Source organism: Eucalyptus grandis, chromosome 1 (genome assembly GCF_016545825.1).
Source record: "Eucalyptus grandis isolate ANBG69807.140 chromosome 1, ASM1654582v1, whole genome shotgun sequence".
NCBI lineage: Eukaryota > Viridiplantae > Streptophyta > Magnoliopsida > Myrtales > Myrtaceae > Eucalyptus > Eucalyptus grandis.
In genome coordinates this window covers 40,905,443-40,928,032 of record NC_052612.1, presented here as the reverse complement: position 1 = coordinate 40,928,032, position 22,590 = coordinate 40,905,443, and the positions used below count along the sequence as shown (strand labels likewise).

Below are 22,590 nucleotides of genomic sequence, written 5' to 3'. Positions count from 1 at the left end.
TCAACCTCATCCATTGGATTGGGATGAGGATTGAGTCTTTGTATTGTTAGATTGAGATAGAGATCAACGACTCTAATTAGAGGACATCGTGTATAAATAGGAGTACTTGCCCTCAGTTGTAACATCCAATGAATACAAGTGATTTTCTTTAGAGTTTCTCTCTACACACTTTCTAAGCAAGGGGACCAGTCTGATTTCGCTTCAAAAGTGGGGCTTGAATGGTTTACCTGAATATTGAATATGTTCAATATATTATTTTCAAACACAATCTCTCGCAATTCCAAGAATTAAATAGTCATATATAATGAATTCATCAATACAAGTAATTTGCACTTTCTCATATAAAGCAAATTTCTAAAAAAATTCAGGTCTGACACACAGGTGATCCATTACATGCATAACATCGCGGTGGCAAAAGTCGAGTAAGCACACTAGACAAGACCATTGTTGACATGCAAAACAATTAGATTTAGAAGTATGTGAAAATTGAGAGTGCAAATATTGCTAAATTCCACCATTTAATTAGACTATCCAACTCTTCCTTATTTTAGAAGCTGATTACACAAATATCAACTTGTGAAGAATGAATTAATGGTGGTGAATGCTAAGGATCAGCTGCAAATCCAGAAGCTTATTCTCTAGTTTTTGTTCAGCATTATGGCACTTTTAAATTTTAGTAACAGTATCCATATTTTGTAAAGTTAACTAACATAAGATCCATCCAATTTTTATTTTTTTATTTTTTTATTTTTTTTTATCTAGTAATGATTCCTTATCTAATGTTGGAAAGCAAACAATGTCCTCTTAAAATCCTTTAAAAAAGAAGAAGAAGAAGAAGACAGAAAGAAAAACACTAAAATAGTAAGCCCCAAATCCTGCAAGTAGAAGCTTCCAGCTCTCTCCCAATCATTTATGTGCGAAGGCTATTATTTGTGCACCCTCAGTGGTTCATATTGGCCGTAACATACATTAGATAATGGCAATGGAAGCCATCATCCCCAATTATTGTTAGCGTTTATATGTCCTTGGAGATGTCATCATATACCCTCTTCTCGTTCTTGTCCTCTTGTTTCTCTTTTATTCTTCAGTGTTTTCCGAATCTCCACCACGTTTCTCTGTCTCCATCTCTTCTTTTTCCTTGCCTTTCTTTTTCTCTTTCTTATTCCCTTTCTTCTTCTTAATCTCCACGGACTCGTCATTCTCAATTCTTTTACCTTGATCGTCATTAAAACTGCATTTCTCCTTCTTCTCTTTCTCCCTCGCTTCCTCTTTAACTTTCTTTAACTTTCCTCTCATCTTCATTGTCGTCGTCATCTCCCTTTTTCTGTTTGTCCTTTCCTTCCTTTCCCCCTCGACCTTTTTTCTTCTATATCTCCTCGTCCTCTTCTTTATGCCCCTCCTCCTTGTCTTTCTCATGATGCGGCTTGATTTGGTCTGCAGCCTTGGTCTGCAGCCTTGGTCTTCAGCTTGCCTCTTGACTCTTCCTTTTTCACCTTTTCCTGTCGTGCACTGGATTGAGATTCTTCTTTCATGTTGGCTGTGTTAGCTGAAGCTTGAAATGTATATCCTTTGTCTCCCGAACCCACACTCGCAAAGCAATTGCATCAGACAATCAATGATGACATATCATATTATTTGACAAATTCCTCACCTTGTATCAAAAAAGCCATAATATCGCGCCTCCAGCGGAGCAAGGAAGTTCTTTCCTTAAGCCTCCAGCGGCTCACATGATCGAATTACGTAATCACGAAGAACAAAACCCAGGAGGCATTTCGCAGAATTTCTTACCCCACGCCTTCTCCGAAAGCCAAAAAAGGAAAACTTGCTTGATCCCAGAAGCAAAAGCGATGTGACGATGTTCGGTGAGGTGAAGCTACTCGGTCGGGCCAGAGGACGCGGGCGAGCTGTGCTTTCGTTGAATTGCAGAAATCGGCCCTTTCTTGGCTGCGACTGCAAGCGATTGACTCTATCTTCCGAGAGAATTTAAAATCGCCACACGCAAAGAAAGCGTTCGATGGTCTCTAGCTGAGTCTCTAGACTTTGGCGGGCGCAACCGTAAAAGAACAGCAGGAACCAGGAACAGAGACGGAGATGAACAGTGAAAACAACGGTCATTTTTACTTAAAAAGTTTTTTTTTTGTTTTTCTTTTGATCGTACAAGTCCCATAATTTGATTTTTAATAAACGCGAACCAACTAAAAAATTTTAAATTTATTTATGTCGACGTGTTTGGCCTAAATGATAAATTTATAAATTCTTATAAATTCTTAGTACAAATGCCTGTTTTTTGTTTTCATATTTTATAAAGAAAGCAAAATTTGCTACCCAAGTTTATTTTGGTTGGTTTCGACCAAAAAAGATTTATTTTAGTTAAGAGGAGTTATCGCTGTTCAATCGGAGGAAAGAGCTCATAATGAATAAGTACAAATTAGTTTTCAAAAAAAAAAAAAAGAATAAGTACAAATTAGTTTTGCGATATTAATTTTCATTCAAGTCTTTTTTAAAAGTTTATATATCACATGATTTAATAAACACCGATCATTTACTTATATAGAAAACTCGTGGCACATCGTCCGGTCCGAGAGCCTTATGAGGATAAATCTAAAAAATAGTGGCTTCAATTTCCACATCATCTAAATCTCTTTAGAGGCTAGGTTTCCATTCGGGCTCAATCACCATTGAATTATCTTTTGATCTCCAAAAGATTTTTGGAGAATAATTCGCTTAGAGGGCTCCATAAACTCGCAACAAATTCGATATTTCAAAGCATGTCTGCAATTATTCCTTTCGAGAGTTTGTAGCGAGACACCGCACTCCTTGGCCCATCTCTACATCTCCTCGTTGCCTTCAGAGGTCTCCTCTTGCTGGATATAATATAAAGCCTTATTAGATTATTCGTCGCCGGCTGGGAAAATGATTTCAAAGTGTTGCTTGTTCCAGTATAGTAATGCTTCTTTTTTTTTTTAAAGATTTTTATCGCCACCCGAGGGGCTCATGATCAGAAAGTAGGAGAATTCTAGGCATCTTTAATGACACAGTGACTTGACGCGTGTTGGATCCAAATTTCATTCAGACGCGAACGGTCGAGCGAATCCAATGAGATCTCAATCGCCCAGTTGCACCACCCAGGCAACAGCAGCTCCATTGGGGTTGCCCAACCCTTTTCACGTGGATTTAGTTGGCGAGTACGATGTGACCCATCATGTTTCTTCTCTTCGTGTCTCCCTGTCATTCTGTGTGTGTGTTTGCTCGAATTTGAGCCAACGGGGACCACGCGGTGGTCGCACGACGCCAAGAAGCAATCGGCAGCCCTCAACGTGCTTTAGAGTGGGAGTGTCAGAAACTGAACTAAAAATCGAATCAAATCGAAAAATCTTATTTTTTCGATGCAGTTTTAAAAACTGAAACTTTTAACTAGTTCGATTTTTATCGGTTCGGTTAACCAAACTAAATTGATAAAATCTAAAGTTTTTCCTTTTTCCTTTTTTAATTTTTTTAAAAATCGTTTTTTTTTTTCTTCTTCTTTTTCTTCATTGATCGGTTGCCAGCCGCTGCGATCAAGCCACCGAGCCTATACCGGCCAATGAAGAAGAAGAAGAAGAAAAGAAAAAAAAATAATAAAAAATAATTACAAAATTGATTTTAAAAAAAAATTAAAGAAAGGAGTGTATGTAGGGAGAAATACAAACACAAAAGTAAAAACCGAAACCGAACCGAACCGGATTTCGTTTAGTTTAATAAATTCCTTATCGATTCGGTTCGGTTCGATTCGATTTTTCAAAAGAATCGAATCGAACCGAACCATTTACACCCCTACTTCAGAGACACTAATGATTTGGCCACCGCAACCTGGCCCAACCAAGCAATCCTCCCTTTCTTGGTACTGTGAACCTTAAATAGGTTTATAATCTTTGCTAATCATTCTCTTTTTCTTATCTATGCCAGCACTAAGTGATAAAGAAATTCCATGTCATCGTTCTAATCTTGTTAGTGTTGACAATGTGCTGAATTCACATTCCACTTCAGCATTTTGATCGTATATCATATAGAAGGACTAGCTTGAACACAAAAATGCATAGCATAAGAACCCAATCCGAAACTTTTTAAAGGCATTTGATTAGATAGTTTTCAATAATTCAAAGACCTCCGACGTCTTTATTCCAAAATTTATACGACGATTCTACAAGAATTCCCAACATGGGTTGTGTTGTCTTTTGCGCATAGGAATTCTTCCGGTGTCGTGGCAGTGGGGACTGGAGACCACGACGGACCCCCGGGCCCCAGCTCCAGTTTCCAAAACAAGCAGACTCAACACCAAAATAAAGATGGAATTTTGACATCATTCTTTAAAAAAAAAAAAATTCAATATTACAAGTAGACCAGGGATGGTTCGCCCACACTTGACGGCTATGATTCCGGCAACTTTCTCCCACAATCTTAGCAAATATCAACTGAGACCGCGCACGTTGTTTGTACTTTGTAATAATTGAGTCAATTCAGATTAAAGGCATGCTTAAAGTCTATGGAAAAGGGGCTAATTAACTGCTTTATCAATTTCGACCCCCCAAAAAAACTACTTTATCAAAATAAAATTTAAGAATGCCGAAAAGAGAAATTAGGGAATTCGATAAATAGTAGATGAGCCTATTTAAAGACTTGTTAGACAACTATTAAAAGTAATAAGATAAACATAATGCTAAATATAATTAATCGAGAATATGCATTTTCAAAGGAGATATATGCATAAATTTTAAGAGATATGCAGAATCATGTAAATATCTTAATTTTGCCAACAATCAAGATTCCTTTCTTCTCAAGCCAAATAAATTTTAAAAAAAAAATGGAGAAAAATGGAGGGAAAGTCAGTTTTTCATTTTCATAAATTAGATATATCGATTATTGGATAAAGCCAATAATTAGAAAAATCCAAATCTTTTCGCCGTAATCATTCATTAAAATAAAAATGAAAAAAAAAAAGAAGAGAGAGAGAAAGAGAGAAGGAAGAAGTGAGCTACCAGGAACAGCCTCCACTGGCATAACATATCGTTCGCCGAACAGCCAGACGCCAGAGGCGGAGAGAGAGACAGAAGAGAACCTGCCTTCTCGCTCTGTCGCTGGTTTTCTCTCTCTCTCTCTCTCTCTCTCTCCTCGCTGTTCCGTCGCCAACCAAAAAAGGGGAAAAAGAGCACCGTTTCTCTCTCCTCCCCCCTCGCCTTCTCTCTCTCTTCACCGCTTCTCCGCGCGTTCCGATCGCGAACCCTATCGCGACCTCGATCGGGCTCCCGAGCGCGCCCCGTCCGGAGAAGCTCCTCCTCCTCCTCCTCCTCGCCGCCGCCTCGGATCTCCGCCTTCCTCGGCTCCCGCGCTCGAGGGCCGCGCCTCGTTCCCACGATGAACGACCTTCTCTCGGTAAAAATGCCCCCTTTTTCCCGCTTCGCGATCAGCTGAATGGGGCCGCGGCTGGTTTTCTTTTTCTTTTTATATTGCTCCGTCTTTGTTTTATCGCGCGATCTTTTTGGACGTCGCCGCTGCGCCGGCTTTTGTTCTGATCTGAGCTTGAGGTCGAGCTTGATTAGGACGGTCGCATTTGATTTCGACTGGATGTCGTGCTTGTATCTATCGTTTTTGTTGTTTGTGTTGTCGAATTATTTAATCACCCGCGCGGCGATTTGACTTTCGTATCTCGCGGAGAATTCTATGTCGTTAATGAGAATCGGAATGTGTGGGAGAAGATGCGGGAAGTTGGATTTCCTGCATTGTTCTCTTGCTTTTGGGATGTATGAGAAGGGCATCTCATCCGGCTGAGCTGGATTCTTATGTTTCCGTCGCATCCCTGCCTGCAGATGCCGAATTTTGGTGTTCGAATTGTGTTTTCGAGCAGTAGATTCTAGGAATCTGCGTCTGTTCTGTTTGTGATCCAATGGTTGTTTCTAGCTATGGCGAATGAGTTAGTGTAGATAGGTGAAGAAGAGAATTAATATCATTAGACGATGATGAACCCTCAGCTTCTTTGCTAAAGAAATTTTGCTGAAGCAGAAGCTATTCTGATGGGGTATATATTTTTTCATTCTAGGCCTGCGTACTTACAGTTGTACTTGTATTATGCCATTCAAAACCAGGGCGGTGTCTGGATTTCAGCATTCTTTATTGTTTTGGCTTTTATCAACTAATGACTAATATCACCAGATTGCTGGTTGAGAGGTGGTTAAGTGGGATTGTTGTGCATTTACTCGTGAGAAGGAAAAGAAGTGTTGGATCCCTCTTTCTTCTTCCAATCCGGCTAAAACGTGCGCCTTCAGTTTGTAATCAGTGGACCATTGAGATATATCATCATCATTGTTGAGCGATGAATAGTTTGATCTGAATGTTTTACTTTGAGTGATCTTTAATCTCCTTGATGTGAAGTGTTCTGTTGTTTGACTTTTTTATTTCTCATCCCGGAAGTCTCCTCGTTGGCTTGGGGGCATAAACTTCTTGTGAAGAAATTATACGTGTGCACTTTTTCTTCTATGCAAGTGATGTGAGGATTAATTCACCATGCTAGAGGCTACAAATTTAACTTCTGCCTACTGGTTTAATAACTTTTTCCAGGAATCCTTTGAGATCCCTCGGGGTCAAGCTTCTAGAGATGGGGACATTGAGATGGGTGCAAATGCTCCAATGCACTCAGGGGAGCTTGGCTTGGAGAATTTCTTTAAGAAGGTTAGTTTTATTGATATTATTTCAGCTGCTTCTCCTTATGAAACATTTTGCTTTTCAATGTAATTTCATGTCTTAAATTTGATAGTGCACATTATATATCTGTTTTGCATTATAATAATCACTCATAAGCCTCTTTATCAACCAGGTTCAAGATATTGAAAAGCAAATCGACAAGTTGAATAAATTGCTAAAGAAGCTCCAGGTAAGGCACATTCATCCTAGGCCCCTGTGGTTTTATTATTTATTCCCCTGTTTTTGGTGACAATTGTCTCAGATTTAGATGAGCATACCTGATTATGTTAAAAACTTAAAACCCATTGTCTACTAATTCTTCTCATTTTTTAGCACACATCAATGGTTTATGAATGCTGCAAACAAATTGTCTGCACTGTGATAATTCAAAATTTTTACAAGTGAGCTATATCTTTATATTCTCTGGACAATCATTGAGTGGAATTATAGATAATTCAATGATGAACTTCTTCTAATGACTGCTGCTTTTTTGTTCCTTCCTTTACAATCTCAAAATGAAGATGTGCGTCTTTTTCTCATGCCACTTAAGGCTTCAGCTTATGTAGGCTCTAATGAATAAATCGATGGCTACTTATATGAACTCCAGATTGTATCGACTAGCACCTCATCACCTACAGAAGAAGTAGAATTGAGTATGATATTAATGATGTCTCAAAACCTGCTGTTACAAAGAGTATTATTATAAGATGATACATCCTTCTGCCACCTTGTATGTATGCAGGATGCACATGAGGAATCAAAAGCCATAACTAAGGCTGCTTCCATGAAAGGTGATTTGCTCTAGCCTTCTTTTTCCTCATTGCGCAAGAAGTGCATACTACATGATTTCTCTTCATTTCCATTGGTCCATTAAAGGGAGCTTGACATGATTTGCCTTAACTCCATTTATTTGTAATCTCCTCTCCAGTATACTGTTCCCCTTAGTATCGATTTCCATAGCCCGGAAAATCCATACGTCCCAATGGATAACAAGTCTTGAGTATCGTGTAATTATATCCTCACTTCGATAGATTTTTTTAATCTATTAGAGCTCTTTTGTCTAGCCAGTGGGTGCATAGTTATTTGCAGCATGCCCAGCTGCTGAAGAAATCTAGGAACTTCATTTTCCATGGAACTTAATTTGTAACTTATATTTTACTAAGTTTGGATTATCTAAGAACTTGGTAATCAGTTCTTTATGTTTCTGTCGCTATACTTCGTTGGTTAGAACAATGTTTAGAATGACTCTCCTATGCTTTACTGGTAATATGAGAGCTGTGTGCTGTTTATACATTTTCAAAGTTACCAAAATAGTAAGTTCTTGTGTTGAAACTGTTCAACTGTTTCATACCTTGAAAGTACATACTGGGTGCTTAACAACCCCCCCAAAAAAAAAGTGCATAATGGGCTGTTTAGCTGAGCCGTACATGCAGATGATGATCATTCATGTGGGATGAAGACACAGATTTTGTGATTATTGTATTTCACCATCACTGTGTTTAAGTTGATATTTTTTATCTCACTCTTGATGCTTGGAAAAAATCCATGCACCCAAACTGTTTTGCTGTTTACCGTTCAGGACAATCCTTTAAGAGAAGGGCTTAGTGCACCTATGTTATTCTTGTCACAGTTCAACTACATCACATTTTGTTCCATGGCACAACCACTCTAATAGTTGACATACGAGATGCCCATAATGTTCACAAGTTCTAACTCAACTGGAAAGCATTAATTTGATCCCAAACATGAGATTTAGTTTCAGTTAAATTTATCGGAAAATTTATTTGCATAGTATCTCCATTTCTATTCATCTATGATATTTGTTTAAGTGGCATTTCATATTTCACTCTTCTATGTCTATGCCATCATATCGCTAATCATGATGGTTCTACTGTCTACAGTGATCAAGCAGCGGATGGAAAAAGAAGTTGATGAAGTTGGAAAGATTGCTCGCTTTGTAAAATCAAAGATTGAAGAACTTGACCGTGAAGTAAGATGATAAGCTGCCTGTTGTCCCCAGTAAGGACCATATTCATTTAATTATTATCTGTCTTATATTGTCTCTCTGGTGCAGAATCTGGCAAATAGGCAGAAACCCGGTTGTGGAAAAGGTACTGCTGTTGACCGATCAAGAACGCAAACTACTGTGTAACTCTCTCTCTCTCTCTCTCTCTCTCTCTCTATATATATAGACACAGACAGAAAGACAGACACATATACACATATATGTAGGTACATGTGTGTGTGTGTGTGTGTGTGTACATATCTTCTCTGATTGTGTGTCGGTTTGTGCGTGTGGTGATGAATAGGGAATCTAGATGTCATGCGTGGCAATAATTGCTTTTGAATTGGCATTGCTTGTATCTGTTTGCATGCATTGTAAGAAGTGATTCTATAGAACAGCTGGCCCAAGAAACATGTTTATATGTATGCAGTAGACTATCCTGTTAAGTGGCTGAAGTTGAAATGTTTCATCAGGGTTACTTCTTTTTTAACACATTATTTTGAAGCTATCATTTTTATTACTAATCTAAATCTATCATCCAATGGCACCAGAGATTGGTTATAATCAAGTGAATGATGTCATTTGATAAACTTTATTGATGCAGCGCCATGAAGAAAAAGTTTAAAGACAAGATGGCTGAATTTCAGGTTGTTCTAAACATAAATATCTTCATAGCCTCTTGTGTCTCTATCTACCTGGCATTTTCCCAACTTTTTGCACTTTGAATACTTTTACAGGTCCTTAGGGAAAATATACATCAAGAGAATCGGGAGGTTGTCGAAAGGCGTGTTTTTACTGGTACAAAACCTTTTGGCTAATTGGAAATCAAAAATGCAATTGTGGCATGACTTAGTACTAACTTCTTTCATTTTTTTTTCTCTGATGGTCAGTAACGGGCGCTAGAGCCGATGAAGAGGTAAAATGATTTATAAATTTTACCAACTTTTTGTATGTTGCCCCTGTTGCTCCTTTACTGATTAAACACAACTTTGAATAGACAATTGACAGATTAATTGAGACTGGAGATAGCGAACAAATCTTCCAAAAGGCCATTCAAGAGCAGGGGCGAGGCCAGGTTCTTTTTTCCTTGTTGCTTTTTGCCACTTTTATTATTCGAGTAATTTTGTGAAGTGTTGCTCTTGCCTTTTCTGCTAACATCTTTATGTTTAAGAAATTCAGTTTTGTTGAGTCCAACTGGAATATATATTTGCCATGTTGCTTATGTGCATCCACAAGTAGCATCAACTAAGCCCACAATTTTCTTGTTTTCTCAAAGTTTCAGTTCAACAAATGATTAACGTAATGTGTGTGGGTTATCCTGAACTTGGAAAACGTTTTCCCTGAACATATCATTTTGTCAAAATACTTCAGGCTCTATGCAGCTGCATAGAATTCACTCTGTTGCTCAGAGAGAATTGATGAACATGTGTTTTTTTCAAAGAGTTCTCTTCAAAATGTGGAGGCCCTAATGATCTTTTAGGCTTTCAAGATATTTTTGGGGGTTACTTGGTCTTGATATTATAAGTTGTCATCCTTTCCCAACTCCTAGTGTAAGGTATATGCATCATTAGATTGATGAAAGAAATGATTTGGCTTAATTTTTTCCTTTAGAATCTTGGAACTGCTTCCTTAGTGTGCCATATTCTGTTTACTAGGAACAAGGTAGTCTTTCTTGAAGTTAAAAAGTTGGATAGATCTCATGCTAGTTAATTTTACAGATTATGGATACTGTTGCTGAAATTCAAGAGCGTCATGATGCTGTCAGAGAGCTAGAGCGCAAGCTTCTAGATTTGCAGCAGGTACTTAGCATTCCCCATTGTTAACTCTTTCTGTTCACAAATATCATAATCCATGTTCAGATCAATCATATGTTGGCACCAAGTTTTCTGTTCACAAATTTGATGATGAATGTTGTGTGGGAGAGAAGTCAAGCTCTGCTATGTGTTGTAACTCTTGTGTGTTCATGATGCAGATATTCATGGATATGGCTGTGTTGGTGGATGCCCAGGGGGACATGCTTGACAATATAGAATCACAGGTAGGCTAGTCCTTTCCACTAGATGAAAATGAAAGCACTTCTCCAATTAAAGAAGTTCAATGAGTTTCTGCTTTGCTACACTTGGACCTTGATTATGTGCTCCGACTCTTCTTCTATGTTTCCTTAGGTCTCAAGTGCGGTGGATCACGTTCAGAGTGGCAACACTGCCCTCCAGAGGGCGAAGAGCCTGCAGAAGAGCTCTAGGAAATGGATGTGCATCGCGATCCTAATCCTACTCATCATTGTGGTGATAATTGTCGTTGCAGTGATCAAACCCTGGTCCAGCAACAAGGGTGCTTAAGGGCTTCACGTATTGTTTGCTGTATAAATAGAAGAGCAATGTCGTGAATTGTTTAAAAAGTCTTCTGGCTATTTCTTGTTGATAATTTGTGGTCGGCGTGTTCTTGGACGTGGCAATCGAGTGTGTAGCATCTCATTTTACTGCGGATATCCTCCTGGTTTTGTACCTGATTCAAAATTCTTTGGCAGCTTCTTCATCTATGAATTCTTTGTTTTGGGAAACTTCTCTTGGATAATTCTGCTAAACCGAGACTGCCCCGATGAGGTAAACCAGCTAAAAGCTGAGTTACCAGTTCTTCATCTAGAGTAAATTGCAGGGGTGGACAATGACATCCCTGGCACATTAATGAAGGTAAACAAACACAGTGGGTATGATTCATGATATAAGCGTGTTGTAACTGGCCACCTGCTAAGATAAACATGAGCCGTTAAAAGAGCGGCATTGGAGTTGGTATCGCACGCTTTTAATTGTAGCTACCCTTCCAAATTAAGTTCATCGACAACGTGAGGTTGGAACGAAAAGAATCCCAGAATATTGTACGATAATATTGTACGCTCTCTCAGAATTCAAAAAGAATCCCGCATATGATGTGATAAGATGACTCGTCGGCACTTATTCTAATCTGAGCATTGACTTTGTGATGTGACAAACATGGCTCGCCGGCACTTGGTCTAATCCGAGCATCCACCTTCTCTAAATGGGGAAATCCTTAATCAGGGCCGAGGATGCCGCATTAACGGCTCCTAAGCCGGTTCCTGTATCCAACGACCGGCTCAGACCCGGTTCACCCGAAAACGAGAATAGAAACGAAACGAACCATCCAAAGCCAACTTGGCCCGAGGACAGAAGAGCCCCCTTCTTGTCTTACTTTCTGTATCAGCTCGGCTCCGGGCAGCAGCAGCAGCAGCAGCAGCAGCAGAGAGATGAAGGGGAAGTGATTCTCAGCGACCCTTCTCTCTCTCTGTCTCTGCGTTGGTGATGGGAGATGGCTCCACCGTCTCTGCTCCTCCACTACTCGCAGCGCCGCCTCTCCCACTCCACCCGGGGGGGCTTCTTCTTCGTGCCCACCACCCTGGCCCTCCTCACCTCCCTCCTCATCCTCTTCTACCTCTTCACCACCTCCAACATCTTCTTCCTCCACTACCGCCGGCCCACCCTCACCCTCGAGATGCCCAAGCTCCTTTCCTCCGGCGTCGCCCGCCGGTCCTCCCCGGTCTCTCCCGATGGAGGACCCGCCGCCGGGAGCTCTCCGGGTGAGGAATCGCCCGGAGCCGCCGGCCGCCCCGCCGTGGCCGGAGGGAGCGGCGGTCGCGGAGTCAACGCCGGTCAGCGCGGGTCGGGAGACCGATTTGGGCCCAGCGGTTAGTGAAATTTGCGACCTTTTGACTTTTGGGATCTTCTCATGAATTGCTAGATATTGTCTGAAATTGTTTGATCCTGCTCTCGCACTGCAATTTATGGAAGGTTCGCAATTAGGAGGAGGAAAAAAGGAATTGAAGAAGTTATCATTTTAATGAGGCCTCGATAATGTCCTTTTAATGATGCCCGCTGCTATAATTAAATCTTTTTAGACCTTAGAAATGGACATGTCAACCTAAAGTGTTTCCGCAGGAGATGAGAAATTTCTAAATTTACCTCACAGCCATTTGAACTGGTGGATCCAATTTGCATTCGAGAAGAACCGTTATGGTCTTTTTACTGATATACGAGAAGTAAATAGAATGTTCCATGCATTTTAGCCGGCTCTAGACATGTAATTTCTGCCTTGTTTATCGGATAAAGAGTTGAAAATTTGTTGCTGTGAGTGGGATGAGACATTGAACGACTCGAGATTAATGTCTGAGAACCTTATTGTGTTAACACCTGTGTTTGGGAATTTTTGGTCTTATGGTTCAGGCGACCATGTGAATAACAACGACGTGTACCATAACAGAGATGTCTTCGAGAAAGACTATAGAGAAATGAATAGGAGCTTTAAGATATATGTTTATCCTCACAGGCGGGACGATCCCTTCGCTAATGTTCTCCTGCCGGTGACTTTTGAGCCTGGTGGTAATTACGCCAGTGAAAGTTACTTCAAGAAGAGCCTCATGAAGAGCCACTTCATCACAAAGGATCCAACTGAGGCAGATTTGTTCTTTATGCCCTTCTCTATCGCAAGGTTGCGACATGACCCGAGAGTTGGCGTTGCGGGCATCCAGGATTATGTAAGGGATTATGTCCTCAACATTACTCGGAGATATCCTTACTGGAATCGGACAGGCGGGGCCGATCACTTCTATGTCGCTTGTCACTCCATCAGTCGGTCCGCCATGGATAAAGCAAGTGAGGTGAAGATGAATGCCATCCAGGTTGTGTGCTCTTCAAGCTATTTCCTGCCTGGTTATATAACTCACAAGGATGCATCTCTGCCTCAAGTTTGGCCAAGACAGGGTGATCCTCCTAATATCATATCGTCGAAGAGGTGAGTACGATTTCAGGATCTCATCATAAATAAGTGTGGTTTTTGTAAGGTTCGTGGGTCTTTCTGCGTTTTCTAAAGCAAACTCAGGTTTCCATCTTTTCATTTGTTTATGTACTAATTATCTTTTGGCACTTGATATTTCCTGAGAATTGGAAAGAAGTGTATACTTTCCTCCAGAACTCCCATGTATAAGGTTTCCCTTGTTGCTGATCCATGGACTGACCTAACGTTGGTCAAAATTTTCAGGAACAAACTTGCATTCTTTGCTGGGGGAATAAACTCCCCTGTCCGGGAAAAGCTTGTCAAAGCATGGAGAAATGACTCTGAGATCTTTGCTCACTATGGCCGGCTCACCACGCCATACTCTGATGAGCTTCTCGGGAGCAAATTTTGCCTCCATGTCAAAGGCTTTGAAGTAAACACAGCCCGCATTGCAGATTCATTGTATTATGGTTGTGTCCCTGTGATAATCGCCAATCACTATGATCTCCCATTCGCGGACATATTGAACTGGAAGAGCTTCTCGGTCGTGGTTGCCACTTTGGACATTCCATTGCTTAAGAGAATCCTCAAGGGAGTGAGCAGCGACAAGTTCTCGATGTTCCAAAGCAATGTAATGAAGGTCCGGAAACATTTTCAGTGGCATCCATCCCCGGTCGATTATGACGCCTTTTGCATGGTTATGTATGAGCTGTGGCTGCGAAGAAGTACCATCAGAGTCCCACTAACTGCTTCCTTTGGTTCCAATTGATCCTTGTACAATTTCCTGTTCCACTTATTCAGAAACCACACTGGCGCTGCACATTTGTAAAGTTCCACAGTCGATATGTTGAGGAAATAAAAATGGGTGTTTGAGACAAAGTGTCAGGATAGGAAGTGCAACTGTTCTGTTACATTTCACACAAATGAGGAGATATTTCATGTATGGCGCATCTGTTGTATGGCTCTGATTTCATCTGCTCTATATGCGTTCGTTTCTCCTTTCAATGAACACATTGCCTGCACTGCACCGTATGATCTGTACTTAAGGTACAATACATTGCATCCGCCAACGGTCCTTCCAGAGCGGCAGTCAACCAACTGCATCTTCATACACTTTCATGAAATGGGGCAAATTTTCTTTTTATTCTCTCGATGCCGTGCAAATTTGTTTTTCCATAGGAAAGTGATGAGGGAACCACCTAACCGACGCACCCGAGAAGTGGGTCTTTTGTGGTCCTTTCAGGTTATACACGCCTGCGGTGTTCGAGGACTCGTCATGGTTTTCATCTCATCGTTTATTTGGCCTTCGCTGTCTTTTCTACGTGTAACCACCGGTGTGAAGGACCCTCGAGTATAAATAAATTTCTCCACGACAGCCAAATAACCGACTTGAGTGCGTCGCATCTTTGCCGCGGTGGTGTCTTACCCTCAAAATAGCTGGAATTCTGACCTCCCCTCTCCCCTAAAGAGAGAGAGAAGAATTAATTAGGGAGTTTTCGTCCTCTTTTAATGGAAAGGAACCGTTGTTCATGATTCCCACCAACGAGAAATTAATAATAGATGCCGCATTTGCAGCCTATAGAAAACACAAGCTCTCGCTGAAAAAGAAAGGTAGGTCCGCTGTCTCCTTTGCCTTATATATGAAAATCTTTAACTATGTTTCTTCCCCATTAGAATGTTTGGTTGGCCTTTTGGCCACTCAGCAAAAGCCGAAGCACTGCACGTGACTTCGTGATCTAACCATCTCCCCGCTATTCTCTAAAATCTCTCCTATTCCATCGCCTTCATCACTCAGCTTTTTGCCCGCACTTCAACGGTGCAATTCCCATAAAACTTCTTTCTCTTTTATTTTGTTGATTCTGGAGATTTTTCCCATTTTCGTCAAGGACGGTGATGGAGTATGGAACGTGCCCTTCTTCCTACTATTTAATTCTGATGCTCAACTTGCAGGTAAGTCAGGTCCTCTTGCCTATCTAAAATACAATGAGTATGTACATGATCCGTTCTTAATTTTATCGATGACAATTCAGAAATTCTTGATGAGTTCTGCCGAATGAATAGTTTGCAAGATTACAGTCAGTCCTGTTTAAGCTGCTACTGCGTTTTGATGGACTATTACTGGGTTAGCAAGGGTGATTAGAAAGCTTAACCAGCTTGAAGGCATTGACTCCTTGTAAATTTCGAGCTATGATTAGTTAAGCTTATTGCATCTCGACTGCGAAAAAGTCGATTGGTTGAGTAGCTCTCTCTATAGAGTGATCCCGTTTTCTCTATCGTGGCTATGAGTATATGTTAGCATTCATTAGTTCTGCGAGCAAAGATGATTCTGTGACATGCCTCTTACTTGCACAAGCACTGAGAGATTGCTAAAGTTTCTAAGTACCATCACTATGCACGGAGGGGTAACGTAAAAACAAGAACTGCTCTTTCAGATAAACTTGGATAAATTCCATGCATGCCACAGAAAATGTGCAGAGAAGACATGCAAAAACTACTTTCTTTTGTGGGCTATACGAGAGCCCCTTCTACACCTTCCGTTCATAAATCCTCGCTACTTACTCAAAACACGAGGCGACCATCGCAGCAGATGGGAGCAAATTTCACATGCTAATCTTGAAAGTGTGGCGTGGCATTTTGTTTAAGGACTTGAAGAAACTATCACGGGGCTATGACCGGAGATTAGTCTCCAAGTGCACCATAGAAGTCCCATACACCTAGGACCAAGGCCAGGTAGATGCACACAGAGTCTGAGGTTAAACTTTCATTTTCCATGTATATATTCTTGCTGGTTTGTTCCGAACTGATTTTCCAATGTAAAAAATAGAGAGAGAGTATTACAAGATATTTGAGACTGTGGGAGGGCTCCACAGAAAGATACAAGGTTGAGACTTTTGGGATGCCCTTTTCCAATTTCCTTTCTGCTTTTTATCAGCACCACCCTTCCCCACCTACTCACTCGTATCAAACTCTCTCGGATCTCCCCACTCCATCTGCCTTTCTTCCTCGTTTTCCCACCTGTTTTTGAAGGACTCTTTCCTTTTTCTCCAACGGCCACAATGCACGGTTGAAACTTGGCCAGGAAAACACAGAAAGAAAGAGTAATGTAGAGCGCGCTTACATCAACCATCATTCAAGCTATATCTATATATCAAAAGAGAAGCTGAGGTCGTGGACTATACTCTTTGCATGTGTGTCCATGGACTTTGGTTTATCATTGAAAGTACGACACTGAGGTAACAATGTTACCGCAACATAACAAGGAGATGGCATCTGTATATTCCTCATGAACGTGGATGGGATGCGTATAGCTCGTGTAGGTTTCATTAGACTGCTCTATGCTAGATACTCGACTTTCAGTCCAGCAAATTTTCCAATGACTTTGAGAATCACTTATTCTGGACTCAAAATTTTAGTCAAATCCAACTAGAGCTCGAGGTCGAGCTCCGATTGTGAAAATACTCTATATATATACATGTCTAATTATTTGTAATTATTCATCTTTACAAGTGTATGCGTAATAAAAATATGTAAAGTATTATTACGTGATTAGCTAGGCTTATGAGCTACTCAAGTCAAACATTTTAGGCCTGAAGTCGACTCAAGTTTGATAAAGAATAGAATTGAGATTGAGTAATTCGCAAGTCGAACTTGAATAACTTGACTAGTTTAAACCTTCTGCTAAGTACGAATGCATGAGTAAATGTTTGTAGCCACTATCTTGGGCTAATTACAATTTGCAACCTATATTTTATAGATTGTCCATGTCGATTGATGTAGTATTTTGTCTTAATTGAATACTCATAATATTTTTGTATTGAAGCATGTGACGTCATATACGTTAATCCGACCTTCAATATTATTGGCACAAATCTTTTATTAAAGTCAATTAATTTCTCTTCTTGGTCTAATTGGGTTGATAATTAGAAGAATAACATGCGACTTATGAATATTGTCAACAAGGAAAAAACACATTATGCCTTACCCATTTTGAAATATCCTAGTTACATAATGACAAAAAATTTAGATTTCGATGTGCGTGCTATCAAGCGGCGGGATTTTTGCCTAGGACAACTTATGTTATAAGAAGTTGATTGAAACACTTCCAGAAGTCCAAGCGACAAGATATGATTGCCTTCATTATTAGGGAAATGTCTGTTCCAATGTACTTGGAGACCTATCTTGAAACATGAAACCTATTATATTGGAACGATGTGCTTTTTAATCAAACTATAGAATTTTACCTACCAATTCAACCGTCAAATTCGACAAATTACAGAAAGTGAATCACAAATTTAAGTACGTTTTACCAATAACTATACATAGCAATCATAAACGCCATTCGTCACAAGAATAAACATGACAAGATGTATGAAACCATAGTAAATATTGGATATAGTGATCGCATTGCCTCTCGAGGCTAATATGCATGCGTGTGTTAACGTAATGTACCCTCCATTCAAATACGTAGTAAAAAAATAAAAAATAAAAAACCTTAAAATTTCTATCTTGTTGGCAACCACTATAACGAGAAATAGCTAAGAAAAGGGGTGCTTAAATCATTCTATTTTAACTTAAATATTGGAAGGAAACTACAAATTTAGCTTGGAAGTCTAGAGGATCATGTATTAAGTGACAACTAAAATCGCTAAAAAAAAGATGAGAACCAAACTGGCTACCACTTTTAGCTGAAAAAGAAGAATTCATGGAGAATGTGTGAAATAGTATAACAGTTTTAACTATAATATAATACAAATACACACACGTACGGCTCTACGAATTGCGCAGTATATTCATGCAGTGCACTGGACAAAAAATAACTTAGTTCAGGAAGGTTAGTTAGATGCCGATCGAAAGTTCCTTATACTCAGCAACTAGAGAACTACAATATTTTGTTTTTTGGTAAAGAAACTACAATATTTTCTTGTCCCGTTGGCATTATGATATTTGAGCATCTTAATCTCTAAATTACTTGATTTATACAAACTGAGAGGTAAAATCAAGCCACAGCCAATCGATTTGGTACTCTGGAACATGACGTTAGTCTACCGACTTAATGATACCTTTGTGAGCTTGGAGTACCATAAATGAAGTAGCACATACTCATGCAATTGATTGTAGGTAAGATTTGCAAACATAATCATGACAATAATGCGTGCATAAAATACTTCTTGCTTTATACTTTTTCGTGGTAAAAAGTAAGTATAGTATACCGTGTAAGCGTATGTGAAACTGCATCAAATCACATGAATTTGTGAATCTAGTGCTGTATGTTATGATTTTAAGTGTTTTCCAAAATTGTTTTTACCATAATCTTTAGAATTTTTGGAGAAAAAACCTTAGGCAGCCCGTGAGAGTTAGGCACAATATTTCTATGACACGATAGCATGACAAAAATGTTTTGAACGTGTGGAATTGAGTTCATCTGAGTGCACTGCATTTAGATAAATTGATCTTCGACTCGAGTGAAGAGTACGTGGATCTACTTGATCTAACAATCTCGAGACATTAAACCCTCGTCCCCTTTACTCCTTATTCCAACAAATACTCAGGTAGTATAGCTAAAAGATGAACTCGAAATGACATGTGAAGTAGTCAACTGAGCTTTACAGGCAAAAGTGTTTGATTATAAGTTGATACATTTCAAACAAAACTACATGTTTGGACTATCCTTCACCAGAACTAATACAAGGGAATTATGCACTGCGAACTTTGGGACTTGCATAAAACTGGCTAACAGTGCAGTAAGGGCAAAAAAGGGGACAAAGAGAGAGGAGAAACTTACCCGGACAATTAATGAACAAGAGATGCACAAGGCCATCTGATAATTCCTGATGTCCATCTTCCTTTTTTGATAGATCAAGAAAAAAATAGAGACAAACAAGAATAGCCCGCATTACATCAAACCCATTATCATAAAAATCAGTAAAGTTATAACAATAATGTTTCCTTAAATTTTTTTTACAACACAACATAGCACAACCCAATATCTCCAGCTACACTAGTGTCGCTTGAAAAACAAAGACACTTGAGCTGTACTGGAGCAGTAAGTACCAGAGATGTTCATTGTAGATATATAACAAGATGAAACAAGAACTAATAAACCTATCTGATCAGAGCTGATTCAAATTTAGAGACACTGATCCTTAATCTTCACAGATTCGGCTGTGTCACGGTAGGTGGTTATTGTAGAGAACCGCATTTTGTTGATCACCGAAGCTTTCCACTTCTGGTCTGAGTCCTGGTAATTCCCAGGTGACATTCCCGTGATTGAAGCTCGGCGCGGAAGTAAAGGAAACGCCTGGCACAAACTGCGCTGGAACTGCAGCAGTCAGACCGCGGTGATACTGATTTGTGTACTCGTCCTCCACGAGCGAATCCAGAAATGAAGAGAATATGTCCTCGTTATTACAATTATGATCAGCATAATTCTGGCCAAAGCTGTTCATCATCGTGAGTCCCTCCACATTTTGCCAGTTCTCGTTGTTGTGATCTTGGGCAACGCCCGCGTTTTGAGGCTGACCCAGCTGGCTGTCTGCCACTTTCAGATCATTTTCATCGCCGGTTTCTTTCACTGGTACTGTAGGATTAGGGTAAGTTGCTGTCGGTGTGAATGTTGAAGCATTATAAGTATCTTGCAAATGGGCTGCTGGTGAAGAACTAGGGTTATGGTTCAATAATGGCTTGTGAGTCCGGGGATCAATTCCTTGGCTGATGAGCTTTTTGCTGAGGTGGGTGTTCCAGTAGTTCTTGATCTCGTTGTCGGTGCGGCCCGGGATTCTTCCAGCTATCAAAGACCACCTGTTCACGTGTTTAAGCAACCCGGAGATACCAAAGTATAGTCAACCTCATTGTCCAATATCTCTCGATGTTGCCGCTCTAGATCTATCGAGTAGTCTTTATTTCGAGTTGGCATGTGAAACTCTTGTTCAACTTCCTAGTGGTAGCTAGATTTGTTTAAAATTTAATTCTTGAAAAGAGGGCAAAAAACAGGTTCTGGATTTATTCTATTTGAATTCTCATGCTAAAAGCCTGTTCTGTTGGATTTGCTTCTTTACATGTCACCTGAAGAATGCTACAGTGAAACCCTAGAAATGAAACATTAGTAGAACTTCATTAATTATCGCTAGATTTGTCTACGTTGAAAAAACGAATGTTTCATGTTACTTTGCTAACGGAACTTAGCTCGTGGACGAGGTTACCTGTTTCCAAGGAGGCGGTGGAGGCGGAGGATGAGGTCCTCCTCATCGGGAGCGATCTGGCCTCTCTTGACGGAGGGGCGGAGGTAGTTCATCCAGCGGAGGCGGCAGCTCTTGCCGCAGCGCTGGAGGCCAGCACGCTTCGGGAGGGTCCGCCACCGCCCCTCGCCTTCCCTCCTCACGTAGCTGGCGAGGACCTCGTCTTCCTCCGGCGTCCACGGGCCTCTCTTTATCCCCACCTTGCTGCAGCATGGCGTTGCCGTGCTCGTGCTCTTGCCCCTTGAAGCTGGAGCTGGAGCTGGGTATCTCATGATCTCTCTCTCTCTCTCTCTCTCTCTCTCTCTCTGTTTCCCTGTTTGCTTTAGAGATTAATTATGGGTGGGATGGATTGGTTTGTGGATAAAGTGGGGGTGGTGTGTATTATTAGGGTTGGTGGGAGAGATGGAGAAGCTCAGTTCGTCTCGTGTTGATTTTGGGAAGGAGGAAAGGGAAGAGGTCGAAAGCGCAAACATCCTCAGAATTCATCATCATAGCACATCAAGTTTTAGAACATTCTTGACCCCCAATGGGGAGCCGACACGTGGTGGTGATTGAGTTTTGGATATATGTATATGTATATGCGTCTACTCTCTTCTTCTACCTTTCCGGCGGGGCCGCCCGCCATTTTGCTTTGTGTCCCTCTTTGCATGGGGGGCGGCTGTTCCTCTCTTGTCGATTTGGGGATTACTCTCCATGGTTTCTTTTTATTATAATATATATATATATATGAAATTCCTTCATTTCAAACTTTTCTATGTTAGGATCCGATCTATAAAATATCTCGCTAACTTTATCAATCAAGTTGGAAATCGTGAACTAAAACTTGAGTAGATTATGAGATTATTTACGACCAATGGCACGAGGCATCAAATTTGTATCGCATGTCTTCTTTATCGTGCATATTTTCGAGCAAACTCTAACGTTATTTCCTCCATTTCACCTAACACAAAAGGGAAAGCAAACGAGAAAAATGGAACTCTAGGACCATCAGCAATTTATTGTCCTTGGAAGGACCACCTCCCCGATTGCATGAAGTCCTCCATAATTTATGATGAGACTTTCTTAGTTACTACAATTTCGACCGAGAAATTCGTGGCCAGAATGCCAGTGAGTAGGTGCTTCTTTTGGGGAGCTTGAGAGTGACACGTATAGTTATCATAGAAGCCAATTTCAATGGATCAGAGTCAAGCTGCTACGGCACTGAGCAATGATTGCTTTTGGATGGGCATGCATCTGGGCCTTGGGGGGGAAGAGAATATGAGGAGTTGCCCGGTATTAAATCCCTTTATTCTTTGCTCTTGTTCAACTTGAAAATATGGAGGTTTTCAGAGCGTTTCGGACTGGCTACGGCGATGTCAAACGATTGTTCGCACAGTTTCTTCGAAACCATATGCGCACATCCAGTGATCTTAACCTAGTTAGACCCATAAGGAAGTTCGACATATATCAGAAACGTCTTTATTCGAGGATAAATATGCGCATAGATCCTAGACTGGCTTCCTTTTGCTTCTAGGGTTTTGGCAGTCGGGTGTTGTTGAATGTACAATCACATCACGTGGAGGCCTACCAATCTATCTACCATCTAGAGGGGAACGGAGGAGGACGATCAGGGTATTCACTTCACATGAAATTACTTTCTCGTGACTTGGCTATGAAAAATCGATGTGAACAGGAATTGAACTTGAGCTCGAATGGATACGTCTTTTACACGTGGAGACATAACTGTTTCTGTAAATCGACCGTTGAGTCGTTGACGATTTGACATTCGGACTAGGTCGTCCTTCTTTTATGACGGGCCTAGTTGGTCGTACCTTGTGATGATTAAAGACACACGATTAGATCGGAGCAAGT

The 22,590-nt window shown here is 40.5% G+C and overlaps 3 protein-coding genes across 3 annotated transcripts; 2 read left to right on the top strand and 1 right to left on the bottom strand.

The window, feature by feature from the left end:
• Positions 1 to 5,044: 5,044 nt before the first annotated feature.
• Positions 5,045 to 11,279, top strand: LOC104443035 (syntaxin-132). Its single transcript, XM_010056402.3, has 13 exons — positions 5,045 to 5,409; positions 6,592 to 6,702; positions 6,848 to 6,904; positions 7,457 to 7,505; positions 8,616 to 8,704; positions 8,789 to 8,862; positions 9,324 to 9,366; positions 9,457 to 9,517; positions 9,610 to 9,635; positions 9,717 to 9,794; positions 10,438 to 10,518; positions 10,692 to 10,757; positions 10,885 to 11,279. Exons 1-13 carry the CDS (start codon positions 5,392 to 5,394, stop codon positions 11,056 to 11,058), a joined length of 927 nt encoding a protein of 308 aa, XP_010054704.1. The 5' UTR covers positions 5,045 to 5,391; the 3' UTR covers positions 11,059 to 11,279.
• Positions 11,280 to 11,827: 548 nt separating this feature from the next.
• Positions 11,828 to 14,456, top strand: LOC104443026 (probable glycosyltransferase At5g03795). Its single transcript, XM_010056394.3, has 3 exons — positions 11,828 to 12,419; positions 12,955 to 13,522; positions 13,769 to 14,456. Exons 1-3 carry the CDS (start codon positions 12,044 to 12,046, stop codon positions 14,271 to 14,273), a joined length of 1,449 nt encoding a protein of 482 aa, XP_010054696.2. The 5' UTR covers positions 11,828 to 12,043; the 3' UTR covers positions 14,274 to 14,456.
• Positions 14,457 to 19,397: 4,941 nt separating this feature from the next.
• On the bottom strand, positions 19,398 to 21,243 carry LOC104443016 (transcription repressor MYB5). The gene is made up of 2 exons (XM_010056385.3): positions 20,704 to 21,243; positions 19,398 to 20,302 (listed from the first exon to the last, which is right to left on the bottom strand). The coding sequence occupies exons 1-2, from the start codon at positions 21,009 to 21,011 to the stop codon at positions 19,672 to 19,674; spliced, it is 939 nt and encodes a 312-aa protein (XP_010054687.2). The 5' UTR covers positions 21,012 to 21,243; the 3' UTR covers positions 19,398 to 19,671.
• Between the last annotated feature and the right edge of the window lie 1,347 nt (positions 21,244 to 22,590).

Bases quoted from the DNA above. Each gene is read 5' to 3' on its own strand.
- LOC104443035 (XM_010056402.3), top strand. The intron at 6,905-7,456 runs GTAAGGCACATT...GTATGTATGCAG, and splicing joins AATTGCTAAAGAAGCTCCAG to GATGCACATGAGGAATCAAA. The intron at 9,636-9,716 runs GTAAAATGATTT...AACTTTGAATAG, and splicing joins GCGCTAGAGCCGATGAAGAG to ACAATTGACAGATTAATTGA.
- LOC104443026 (XM_010056394.3), top strand. From the start codon at position 12,044: ATGGCTCCACCGTCTCTGCTCCTCCACTACTCGCAGCGCCGCCTCTCC. The intron at 12,420-12,954 runs GTTAGTGAAATT...CTTATGGTTCAG, and splicing joins AGACCGATTTGGGCCCAGCG to GCGACCATGTGAATAACAAC. The intron at 13,523-13,768 runs GTGAGTACGATT...CAAAATTTTCAG, and splicing joins AATATCATATCGTCGAAGAG to GAACAAACTTGCATTCTTTG.
- LOC104443016 (XM_010056385.3), bottom strand. From the start codon at position 21,011: ATGAGATACCCAGCTCCAGCTCCAGCTTCAAGGGGCAAGAGCACGAGC. The intron at 20,303-20,703 runs GTAACCTCGTCC...ACACGTGAACAG, and splicing joins CACCGCCTCCTTGGAAACAG to GTGGTCTTTGATAGCTGGAA.